Genomic DNA, 12,347 nt, shown 5'->3' with positions numbered 1-12,347 from the left:
TTTCAAGTGACGTAACACAGTGGGGCAGCTATAGTGGAGGTCCACAGCTTTTGGGCGATAGTGGCTGTGAACATCTACTATCACTGTCCTGTTGTAGTAGTTGCAGGTTATCAGTTGCATTACTAAATTCGTTTTACTTATAACATTATTGGATGGACCTACATTCTCACCACAACAATCTCTTTCAAGTATCTCTCTTTTTCTAGCCTGGTTGTTGTATTGTTCACCATTATTTATCCACTATCCTCCATGATAGTGCCAGCCGTGGTTGCTAGGAGATTTGTGATGCAAAGCCAATTACGGGTTTATTTTTTCAGAATGAGATCCTCTGTGGTTCTGTATTAGATCAGTTTGTGAATCAAACATGTTTCTTGGATATGGTCTTGCCAACAACTTAAATAAGCTTCCATAATGAGTTTTACTTTCATGCCAACAATAATTTTATGAGCATAGACAAAACTATTTCCACATGTTGTACGTCTCGTTTTAGAATGAATCCTTGCGCCTTTATAACTGCTGTCGATTACCATTGATTCCTGTGTGCCCCATGTCCAGTGTTCGCCCAGCCCATTGTGAGCAGAGCGAAGCCGGAGATGCTCAAGTCCCACTTCATCCCCACCATGGAGAAGCTGAAGAAGCGCTCCGGGAAGGTGGTTGCCGAGGAGGAGCAGCTGCGCATGGAGGGCAAGTCGGAGGTGGACAGTGAAGACGGGACCATCAGAGACGAGTTCGCTGTGCTGTGTCGAGACCTGTACGCCCTTTACCCCCTGCTCATCCGCTACGTGGACAACAACAGGTAGACAAAACCTGCCATCCTAAGGTGGACTGCACATTTTGCTATTGCTTTAAAGCCGTCTAGTGTTATTATTATTAATTTAGCTGACACTATTCTCCAGAGTGACTTACAAGACAATGAGTGAGCAGCGGTTCAGTGTCTTGCTCAAGGACAATTTGACAGGACACAACATTATTTATTGACATATCCTTCTTCTTCTTCTTCTTCTTCTTCTGCTTCTTCTTCTTCTTCTTCTTCTAATTATTTTTGTATTTAAATTTTTTTGTTGTTGCAGTGGTAGTAGTAGTAGTAATAGTATTTGGGATTTCATGTGACGAAACACAGTGGGGGCGGCTATAGTGGGGGTCGTACTAGTAGTACTAGTAGTAACAGTAATTTGTTTGCTGGAAGTCCTATTTATTTATTACTTCATTTCTTTCTTTCATTATGCATGTATTTATTTATTACAATTATTATTACAATTATTATTATTATGTGTAGTAGTAGTAGTAGTAGAAGTAGTAGTAGTAATGTTGTTATACTTATTATAAGTATTAGTATTATTAGTAATATAAGTATCATTATTAGTATTATTATATGGTCAGGCACTGTCTTGGGCTTGATACATCTTAAGCACACACATGATGCTACATGGAGCAGTAAGTATGTACAGTATGTTGTACTGTAGTTGTATTTGTACTGAGTTAATCCATATCTGTCGTTGTTCAGGGCGAGGTGGTTGACCTGTCCAGACCCAGACGCAGAGGAACTCTTCAGGATGGTGGGAGAGGTCTTCATCTTCTGGTCCAAATCTCATGTGAGTGTCCTGTCCTACTCTCCTCTTCCTTATTCTTTGTGGTTTCCTCTCTTTTTCTTTCTTGCTCTGCTAGATGTCTTTTTCTCTCTCGCTGAGTTGGCTTGCTCCTCGGTTATCAAGCAAATTCCTCTCATTATCCATTACAGAACTTCAAGAGAGAGGAGCAGAACTTTGTGGTGATGAACGAGATCAACAACATGTCTTTCCTCACCGCTGACAGTAAGAGCAAGATGAGCAAGGTGAGAGTGGACAAACAGACATATCGCCAAATAAACATAGCCCACTCATTATTGAATAAGATGTTTTAAAATACTTACTCCATAAGTTAAGCTGTAACACATTAAGACACTAAACTCTAATAATGAATAATTCACTAACACCTCCCATTCCTAGCAGGGAAATGCTGCGGAGAGGTTACACGATTAAGACTGAAAAAGCAAAAAGCCTTTCTACGTCTTTCCTCAGCTCTTATTTCTTTTCCTCCTACTTCTCTATTTTATATCATTAGGGTTACAGGAATATTTTGGTATTTTTTGTCAGGGCGCTCTGACCCTTACAATCCTTACTATTGGTTGCTTGTAAAGTTACTGATCGAGGAAATTAATAAGCTTACACACATTGTAAGTTGCTCTGGACAAGAGCGTCAGCTAAATGATTACAATGTAAAAATAAAAAGATTAGTTATTAGATAATTAATACGTCCACCTGCAGGACGTTCCTGAAGGCCTGGAGCAGCAGAGTCAGCGGCTTTCTACAGTCCTTAGCCAGCAGTAGGAGTGTTGCTAACTGTGTTTTCTCCTTATGTCCTGTGTCGGGGGTTGGACGCTGGGCCTCTAGGCCGGAGATGGAGAGGTTAGATTGTGTTTGTGCACGAGCGCTGTGCTGATCGCATGGCACCCTGAGTACTGGGGAGGCATTTCATCAAGCTCTCCCTCGGACTACCGCACTACAGCACCTCACACACAGACCCCAGTTTTCACACACATACACACACACACACACACACACACACAAACAAGGTTAAACACACACTTACATTCACACACATACACACACACAAGAATACACACTGGTAATAACATGTTTTTGCACATTTCTAGTGATACTGTTGAAGTGATATACTGTACAATGTAGATTCAGCTGAAACAACTTATAGATGTAAGAATGTTGTCTTAAAGTGGGATTTCTATGATTGTACTAGAGTGATAAGTGTGGTTGTGTGTATGTTAGCGGTGATTATTTCTGTGTTTCTGTGCGTGTGTGTGTATGTGTGTGTGTGTGAGTAGGGGTCTCGAGCGGCTTGATGAAAGCTCTTTGCTGTAGATTGTAGTGGTGTGAGAGGTTTCATGGCACTCGGTTGAGCGGTTGCGTATCTGATTTGAAGTACGCACTGTTGCAGCCGAGTGCCATCACCCTATTTGTTTTGTTTGATTAATAAATAAAGTTTGTCTTTAGATGGTCCTTGTTGGATACAATATGGAGCCCATGCTACTGTGCCGTCTGCGATGTTGTAATCTGGTTGTTGACGCTTGTATTTCTTTCAGCTGTAGTGGTAAAGATTCCTGCGCTGGGGAACTCTTAATCGCCCTTCTCTTTTTCCCTTACCCCCATTGGCTTTTTTTTCACTCCATGTTTACACCCAAAATCCATACCATCCCCTGCTGTCATCATTAGATTCACTCGCTCCATCATTAGCGTAGCTAGTCATGTTTGTCGGGGAATCAAAGTTAGCTTGACATCCCTGGATAGCCCTCATCATATTTACTAACTTGAATTGTTCCTCCATGTCTAATTTATTGACACCATTAAATGATTTAAATCATTGAATATCTAATCAGTGTTTGATTGATGTTTCACATGGTTGCTGTAAGACAGATAGTAAGACTGCTGACTAAGAAAACCTCCTCTCCTTGGCTGTCATATGGGCATTACTGTAGTGAGCTTCTGTTGCCTGATCATTACAACGCCTCGCTCTGCCCACAATACACACACACACACACACACACACACACACACACACACACACACACACACACACACAGACACACACACACACACACAGGGCAGTGGGGGTGCTGTAGGGCCAGACAACAGTCAGTAATGAGCATTGGCAGCCTCAGGACCGGAGTGTGTGAGAAGAGCTCCAGGGCGATGGAGCCGACCCCATAGACTTGTGCTGTTCTGTGTGCTGTGCAAAGGATGGGATGTGCCCCATCCGGCCACTGCACTACTAACAGTGAGGCTGCATTGTGTGTAACTACTGTAGCTGACGTAGCAATGAAGCACCTGAAAGACCCACAAGAACAAGCTGCACTTTTGATACTGAAAGGCTTGACTTTGGGAGAATAAATTGCTGTAGTTGTAGATCTGTTTAACTTTCATCTTAGTAAGTGATTCACTTTTATTTTCAGCATGTTGTGGTTTTGCGCGGAGTAGCCGGTATGAACGGGGAAGGGGTTTCTCTTGCCATCTCATTTTATCAATTTCCAATTATGATTTGTGTTAGAAGTACTTATACCTCACCTTTTATACTCGCCTTAAACCAAAATATTTTCTGAAAAGGTAAGTTTTAATGTGTCAGGTAGACCGGACAGTGATGGATTGACGGATCAGTCTGACCCTTCCGTTCTCTCCATAGTCTGGCGGCTCGGAGCAGGAGCGTACCAAGAAGAAGCGGCGGGGTGACCGCTACTCGGTGCAGACCTCCCTCATCGTAGCGGCGCTGAAGAAGATGCTCCCCATCGGCCTCAACATGTGCTCTCCTGCAGACCAGGAGCTCATCAATCTTGCCAAGATCAGATACTCGCTGGTACTGTGCCGTGATTGAAGCCAACTCACTCACTGTATTTGTGACCCAACATGGAGAAGCAAGCACATTATGGGAGATAGTTTTTCATAGATTCTTGATCTTTGCATTCAGAATTTTAAAATGTTATATTACATGATAGGGGTCAATAAATTATTTTGTATAAATTATTCATTTTTGCATAAAAAGTGCATTTTGAATCATTTTCTGATATAAAAAGTTTTACCTGTAGAATAAGATTTACCCAGGTTCAACAGCCTAAAACCCCCAAACATATGTTGCGGTTTTCTACTGAACTGTATGTTCTTTTTGAATGTCTTGAATAAATGAATGAATTATGAATGTCCTCTGTATCTGTGCCTCTTCCCTTACAGAAAGACACAGATGAGGAGGTGAGGGAGTTCTTGCAGAACAATCTGCATCTGCAGGGCAAGGTGAGATGGCTTTCTTAAAGGTTTTAAAGATTTAAAGACCTGTAAATATCTCTGTATACAGTATACACTGAGTATCTGACCCTTGGCTCCAGGTGGAAGACCCTGCGATGCGCTGGCAGATGTCTCTGTATAAGGAGATGTCTGGGAAGGCTGAGGATGCCGAGGATCCTGAAAAGGTGGTGAAAAGGGTACAGGAGGTGTCAGCTGTCCTTTACCACATTGAGGTGGTGAGTATACACACAACTCCGGTGTTCTGTATGGAAGCACACATTACTATATACAAGCTGTACACATATTTTGGTGGCCGGTGGTTGCCTAATTGTTAGAGAAATGGGCTTGTGTCCAGAAGTTCATTGGTTTGAATCCCTGGACCAGCTGGGAAAATGTTGGTGGGGAAAGTAAAAGCGCCCTCTTCTACCTCAATAATTACTATCAACGTGCCCTTGAGCAAGGCTGTGCAAGGCAACATTTTATTAAAAAAATAGAACTGTCTCCTAAACAGTGAGTGAGCACTCCGTCCAGAGAAAGCTGGACTAGCTTGCTGCCATTTTGGATCGCCAAAATGCAAAGTTGTAGCTTTAACCAACAGTAGAAGTGGTTGTACTGAGCAGATCCCAGGTGTGAATGTGTATAAATGTGTGAATGTGAAGCAGGGCGTTGCTAAAAAAGGGCAAACATGCTCGGTCAACTTTCCTGCGTAAATAAATACAAATATACAGTATATGCACAGAAAGCGTTTTATCCAGTAGAGCACATCTGAGTTGTTTGTTCCCTCAGACGGAGCATCCCTTCAAGTCAAAGAAGATGGTGTGGCACAAGCTGCTGTCCAAACAGCGTCGCAGGGCAGTGGTGGCCTGTTTCAGGATGACCCCCCTGTACAACATCCCCAGGTAATAATTCTCTTCATACTCCATATACAGAAATTATCTATAGGAAAATTAAAAGCAAACACAAGAACCACATGCAGTAAGAGTGAATGATCTCTCCTCTCAGGCACAGGGGGTCCAACATGTTCTTGGATGGATACAAGCGCAACTGGTTAGAGACTGAGGGTTACTCGTTTGAGGACAAGATGATTGACGACTTATCGGTAAGTCAGTCTCCCCTGACCTCTGTGGCATATGGTGGCATATTCTCCACGGCATATTCTGCAGTTTTTGCTGAGTCACTTTTTTACGGTGTCCTCCAATAATTAGAAAGCCATGGAGGAAGAGGAGGAAGAGGAAGAGGAGACAGAGACAAAGCCTGACCCCCTTCATCAGCTGATTCTTCATTTCAGTCGCACCGCTCTCACAGAAAAGACGTAAGAGCGTCTCGTGCCGCTTCCTTTAAGATTTACTTTTGTGACCTGTTCCTCAGTAAGACTCACCATGATTTCTGTTCTGTTGTCTCAATACAGTAAACTTGACGTTGACCACCTGTACATGTCTTATGCTGATATTATGGCAAAGGTAAGGCTCCCGCATGGCTGCTGAATCAGCAGCCTGGTCTCACGAAATTTCATGAAATGAACACAATGTAATAAGATGCAAATAAAGTGCTCTGTGGACAAAAACTGAAAGAAATACATTTCCCCACCCAGACATGACTAGAAATAGGCAGTAGTTGTGGAGGGAAGTAAGTATGTGGAGGTTTACATGTGCCATCAACTCCAACTTTCAATTCCAATATTCAATTCCCAACTCAAAATTTTCTAGTGTGAATGCAGTTTTTCTTAATTAACCATAAGCAATACCAATCTTACCCTAACCTTAACCAAATTGTTTTAGTTTCCTAACCTTAACCACAAACTTAACTGAAGTTGTTTTACTTGCCTAAACTTTAACATTATCTAACCTTATCACATGACAAGCACAATGTTGTTCCAGTGTTGTCACATAATCCTTTCATGGTGGCGGAACATAATCTTCACTAATGTTCAACCTGTGTTTCAGAATTCATGCTCATTTCACGAAATTTTGTAATGGAAGACTGTGTTGGAATCACTTACCGCACTAGATCTTATGTAATTTCATGAGAAGAGCTGTATACGATTCCTGACTATGGCTCTGTTGTTTCCCTCCAGAGCTGCCACATTGGTGAGGAGGACGAAGGGGGAGAGGAGGAGGGGGAGGAGCCGTCCTTTGAGGTGCGACAGACAGAGATGGTATGGGGGGACCAGGGGAAGGGGGACAGGGGAGTCAGCGGAGAAGCAACTCCCCGCGCACTGAGTGACCACACCCAGCCACCACACCCCGCACACTCCCCCCCGCTGCCACATCTCCTCCTTTCCTCTGCCAGTCTTTCTCTCGTTCACTCACTCACCACTTCTCTGTTTCCTCTATCTCCTGCTATGGTGGACTGACTTGTGCATTCCTTTGCTGGACTCTGCCCAGTAGTCTGATTTGTGTTCCCCTCCTAAATTGCATGACTCGAGTGCAGAGAGATGGTGCAGCTAAAGACAACAAAATGAAACCCAGGTCAAAATACGCAGCAGAGTCTCTTCTAGCTGCTTTTGACTTAAGAATCACAAATTCCAACCTGATGTGCATCTAAAGTTTTAGCATTAGTCACATGATTTGAATGAACGATAACAGAATAAATATCTCACTCATTATTCAAACCAAAATCCAGGTTTGGACGCTGTGATATTGTAGAAATCCATTGCTTCTCCTGGAAGGTAGCATTACACCCAGTTAGTGTAGTGTGTACTTAGTATAATGTAAAGCTTCCTTCAATGGGTTGAATGATGATTCTTACTTAGGGTTATTTTCATCCATTGAACATTGTTACACACACATTTATATTTAGCACTAGCTAGGTATTCAGAAAAGTGATGTTGCCCTCCAAGAATTAATTGAGCTGCTATTTATGGAAACTGAGCCATGCAGCAGGTTTCCTAACAGCAGAACCAGCTCTCCTGTGCTGATCTCTCGTGTGTGTGTGGCCAGTCTGTAGTCCACCTCTCCTAGACTTGCACCGCCCTTTCCCAACTCACTCGTCCCCGTACTCACCCACTAGTTGGGCTATGTTCACCCATTTGGACTCATCTGGTAACTCTGGTTTGAGCTCTAACAACCCCCGAGTCATCTGTTGATTTTGTTTGTCTTTACTTTGAATTGGACTTCATTAACAAGTCTCCCTCTCTGTACTCACCAATGGACTACAGTAAAAGCCTGCACAGTCAGCCAGACATACACTGTTCCCGACTCAGACACGCACTCACGCAAGCACTCACTCAAACACACACACACACACACACACACACACACACGTACACACACAACACACACACAACCCATCTTTACTCACCTCAAAGTATTGTAATACAGACACATAGTTGCTCTATACGGAGAGGAGAACCTCTGTAACTAGAGAAAGATCTCTCCATCATGTTTTATAACACATGGTCAGGCCTACGAGGGAGGGGGGCGGAGGGAGGGTAGATAGAGTTGTGGGTGCTTTGGGTGGGGGCTTTGGCATTGTGTGTTGTGGGTGGGTCATATTTAATCTCTTTTGTCAACAGGATGGTTGTTAATAGCAGTTATACAGTATGTATTATTTGTTACAGAGGCAGTGGTATAGTGTCCTATAGGGTTAGGGTTAGCCCTAACCCATAGTATAGTATAGTATAGTATAGCATAGTATATAGTATTGTATCGTATAGCATTGTACAGTACAGTATTTGTGGTTTTATACAGTTATAACAGTAGTATAGTAGTTTTCCAAGATTGTTGGAGGCTCACACACTCTTTTACAGTTAGTTCATATTGTGTAGTTCTTTGAAGGGCTGGACAATATGGACAAAATTAATATCATGATAATCATAAGAAATTATTTCAATATTTATATATAACAATATATACAAACATATGCAAAATCTAATGTTAAATAATCAAATTGATGTTCAAATTGTTTCAGATCTCATTTTGTGAGAGATTTCAAACAGTATTTGCTTTTTATCATTAGACAACACAATTGTGTATCATAATAACTCAATATCATTATTTTTTCACGATACGATTCTATTGAAAGACAATCAGCAATAATATTGAATTATTGCCCAGCCCCACTTTTTTTTTGTACACATACTAAATTTTATAGCATTAGCTACAGATTAGTCACAAATGTAATGGATCATACATCTTGTTCTACCTTCCTGTTGGCACTGTTTAGATCCTCATAGGATCCTCATCCTCATGTACTTCAAGTACATGCTCGTGCCTCTGAACTTTCAGTTCAGGTTTACACCTGCTTTAACTGACTGAACGAAGAGGAACCATGCCTTTCTCATAGGAGAACTGGTAGCATGTCGGTGTAGAGCTACAGGCCATGAGATAGAGCAGTGCTGAGCAGTACTGTTGGAGGTGGGAGGAGTGCATGCTGTCAATGTTACTCAGACTACTACTGTACTACCCCATAGGAGTGTATGACCTGTGTGCCACGCTCTGGAAGAGCAGCCGGCCTGCTTGCTGTCGTCAAACGTTTGCTGCCACTGGCAAATGTCAAGAGCTGGAATAACAACTTCCATCACTAATACACATTGTGTTCCCAAAGAAGAGAAAGAGAGAGCGTTTGTATGTGTGTGTGTGTGTGTGTGTGTGTGTGTGTGTATGTGGGTGGGTATGCATGCATGTGTACGTATGTGTGTGCACAGATTGTTAGAGTGAGTGCGGTGTGAGTGCGGGGGGCAGTGCGGGCCTGGTTGGCAGGGTTACAGCTGTCCTCCTGCCTCTCTCCCACAGGAAAAGGAGATGGAGAAACAGAGGCTTCTGTACCAGCAGTCCCGTCTGCACAACCGAGGGGCTGCAGAGATGGTGCTGCAGATGATCAGCGCCTGCAAAGGTAGCCACAGTGTCCCTGAGACACACACACACACGTATACACAGTGCTCCCTCATCCCCCAATCCTTGTGCACTAGGCCAGTGGTTCTCAACCTTTTTAGCTTGTGACCCCTTAAAACAAAAGTAATGCCCACTCACGACCCCTGTCACAGGCTGCATATGTAGAGTGGTGAATAGTTCAACCAAAGAATGATTTTTCCCAAGTTTAATTATTTCATTATCTGAGGAGGCCTAGAGGCTTAAAACTATTCAGCATTTCACAAGAAAAAAGCAAAAATTAGAGAAAAATCAGAAAAATAAACATGATAATAAATTTGTATAGTAGAAATCCTATCCTATAAATGATCTTGAGAGCCCCCAAAAACTGCCGCTCGACCCCCTGAGGGGTCCCGTCCCCTAGGTTGAGAACCACTGCGATAGACAACAAAAAGGATTACACATTGTTAACGTGTCTCCTTGTTTCAGGCGAACCCGGAGCCATGGTTTCTTCCACACTCAAACTGGGAATCTCCATCCTCAATGGAGGCAACAGTGATGTACAGCAGGTGAATGAAGCGTAATAGTGTTTTACATAGCTTTAGAAATATATATAATTTGGCAGTTGTTAATTTTAAAATTAATGCACTAACCACAATTTTCCACTTGTACTAGAACTAGATTGCCTCTAAGCTGTGTTAAAATCACTGTAAAACTCTCATGTCTTATTGCTAAAGTATTTATCTTCAAGCCTTTCATTCAAATGCACAGCAGGTGAAGGGAGCCATTGAGCCTTTTATTTATCTCTTTCCAAATATCCTCTCCATTTGGTTACAATCTGCTCTCTGTATGAATCATCTTTTGTTTTAGCCACATCCTCTGTTTCTATTGTCTTCCTTTCAGTCTAACAGTAATACTATTCACCCTCTTAATTTCTTAAGCGTATTGCTGTCGTGAAGAAAATGTTTGTTATTTTCTTCCTGTCTGTGTGCAGAGAATGCTGGACTATCTGAAGGATAAAAAGGATGTGGGATTCTTCCTTAGCGTTCAGGCTCTGATGCAGACCTGCAGGTGGGTTCACTCACTGTCACATCAGACTCCCCACAACAGTTATCCATCAATCAGGCAAAATCAGTGTAGTCATTGTTTAATACTGTCCAATCAAGCAATGTGATTGTGCCTCAGTGTACTGAGTAGGGTAACACTTTACTTTGCTATGCCGTTATTGCAGTTTACAGTATTAGCCTTTGTATGTTAAAGTATGTAAGTACACAATAATACTTTATATACCTATTTGCAAAGATTAATACACAGGTTATTACACTAGGTGTTGTAAAGTTTTACCCTGGATATTCAGGAATTGACTATGATGGGATGTTTAACAGACAGCTGTAAAGTAAATGATTTTTGTTGACATTTTACTTGGTTTGTGTTTGTTAAGGTTTGTACCAGTGTTTTGAATAGGGCTGCGTAAGTAAAATTATTGATATGTTATTAATATTAAACTGACTGTTTATTTGATGTTGACAGCGTTTTGGACCTGAATGCATTTGAGAGACAGAACAAGGCCGAGGGGCTTGGGATGGTTTCAGAGGAGGGCACTAGTGAGTACACTCTATAACACCCCACTGCCACACACACACTCCAACCTGGACTCCTCCATTTGCATACACACACACACACACACACACACACACACACACACACACACACACACACACACACACACACACACAAACACAAACACACACAAGTTTCAACATGTTTGTTCTTTTCAGTGTGTTACAAAGTGTACTATCAGTAAAGGTTGTAGTACTTTGTTTTGCATTGGTTTATGATTCAGTCTGTCATTTTTGTAGTTGCAGTGTCTAGTTAAGTGTTTATTCTGAAATAACCACTGTTGTATGTTTTTGTGTGTGTCTGAGTGTGCCTTGTTATGGATGCCTGCATACAGGTGTGTGTATCTGTGAGTGTGTACTGTACAAACAGGATGACAGTGTGTTAGATGAATTATAGCATTTTGACTGTTGATGTATGAAACTGTTTATCATCCTCTGACAACCTCGGGATCACAGGACTCACTGCATCTCTCTTTGTCTTTCTCTCCCCTACACCACATTCACTATGCCCATTTCACCCCTTTACCCCTCATGCCCCTGTCCTCCCCACCCACCATTTTGCTGCTCTCACGGTTCTCAGATATGAAGCTAGAACGTGGTAAATAAAACCTGGTTCTCATATATTCTCTCTTATTTTCTCTCTCTCTCTCTCCTTTCTGTCCTCTCTTTTTCTTGTAGCTCCTATTCACCTGACTAGTCTTTTCCTTGCTGTGTAGTTAATATGCATTTCATTTCACACTCAAGGACTCAGTGAAATCAAGCTTTACAATCACTTGCTTGGTTAAATTGTGAAGGTAAATTTGTACTGTTATAGGTATTGTCGTAGCTGTACTCATCTCTGTCCTTTTGCTTTTCAAGTGATTGTAAAGTGGCATTTTTCTCCTTGAGTGTTTTACCACAGATCTACTGTAACTCCAACACTCTCAGTCCGGTGGCTGATCAAAGGGAAGGAACAGCAGTAACCTCGTTCTTCCTCTCCCGATCAGCTCTCTCAAGTAGATCACTGTAGAACTGTACTGACCTTGTGTCCTAGAAACTCTGAAATGAATTGCAGTAGGGACTCTCCAAACCCGGTCTGTCGCTGATACAAACCATTC

General features: G+C 42.1%; 1 protein-coding gene across 1 annotated transcript in view; it reads left to right on the top strand.

The window, feature by feature from the left end:
- ryr1b (ryanodine receptor 1b (skeletal)) overlaps positions 1 to 11,856 on the top strand; it is a 63,557-nt gene extending 51,701 nt beyond the window's left edge. Inside the window, exons 71-87 of the mRNA XM_071524435.1 lie at positions 556 to 796; positions 1,505 to 1,592; positions 1,739 to 1,831; positions 2,430 to 2,444; positions 4,231 to 4,401; positions 4,773 to 4,832; positions 4,925 to 5,059; positions 5,610 to 5,722; positions 5,826 to 5,922; positions 6,029 to 6,135; positions 6,232 to 6,283; positions 6,898 to 6,978; positions 9,557 to 9,656; positions 10,121 to 10,200; positions 10,626 to 10,702; positions 11,162 to 11,235; positions 11,831 to 11,856. Of these exons, the coding sequence (XP_071380536.1) occupies positions 556 to 796; positions 1,505 to 1,592; positions 1,739 to 1,831; positions 2,430 to 2,444; positions 4,231 to 4,401; positions 4,773 to 4,832; positions 4,925 to 5,059; positions 5,610 to 5,722; positions 5,826 to 5,922; positions 6,029 to 6,135; positions 6,232 to 6,283; positions 6,898 to 6,978; positions 9,557 to 9,656; positions 10,121 to 10,200; positions 10,626 to 10,702; positions 11,162 to 11,235; positions 11,831 to 11,856 (1,610 nt within the window). The remainder of the gene's footprint in view (positions 1 to 555; positions 797 to 1,504; positions 1,593 to 1,738; positions 1,832 to 2,429; positions 2,445 to 4,230; positions 4,402 to 4,772; positions 4,833 to 4,924; positions 5,060 to 5,609; positions 5,723 to 5,825; positions 5,923 to 6,028; positions 6,136 to 6,231; positions 6,284 to 6,897; positions 6,979 to 9,556; positions 9,657 to 10,120; positions 10,201 to 10,625; positions 10,703 to 11,161; positions 11,236 to 11,830) is intronic.
- The last annotated feature ends 491 nt before the right edge of the window (positions 11,857 to 12,347 follow it).

Source organism: Centroberyx affinis, unplaced genomic scaffold (genome assembly GCF_046629955.1).
Source record: "Centroberyx affinis isolate AG114_WGS23_722 - 3 ecotype Tasmania unplaced genomic scaffold, CSIRO-AGI_Caff_v1 ptg001197l_1, whole genome shotgun sequence".
NCBI lineage: Eukaryota > Metazoa > Chordata > Actinopteri > Beryciformes > Berycidae > Centroberyx > Centroberyx affinis.
This window is presented reverse-complemented; position numbering and strand designations above follow the sequence as displayed.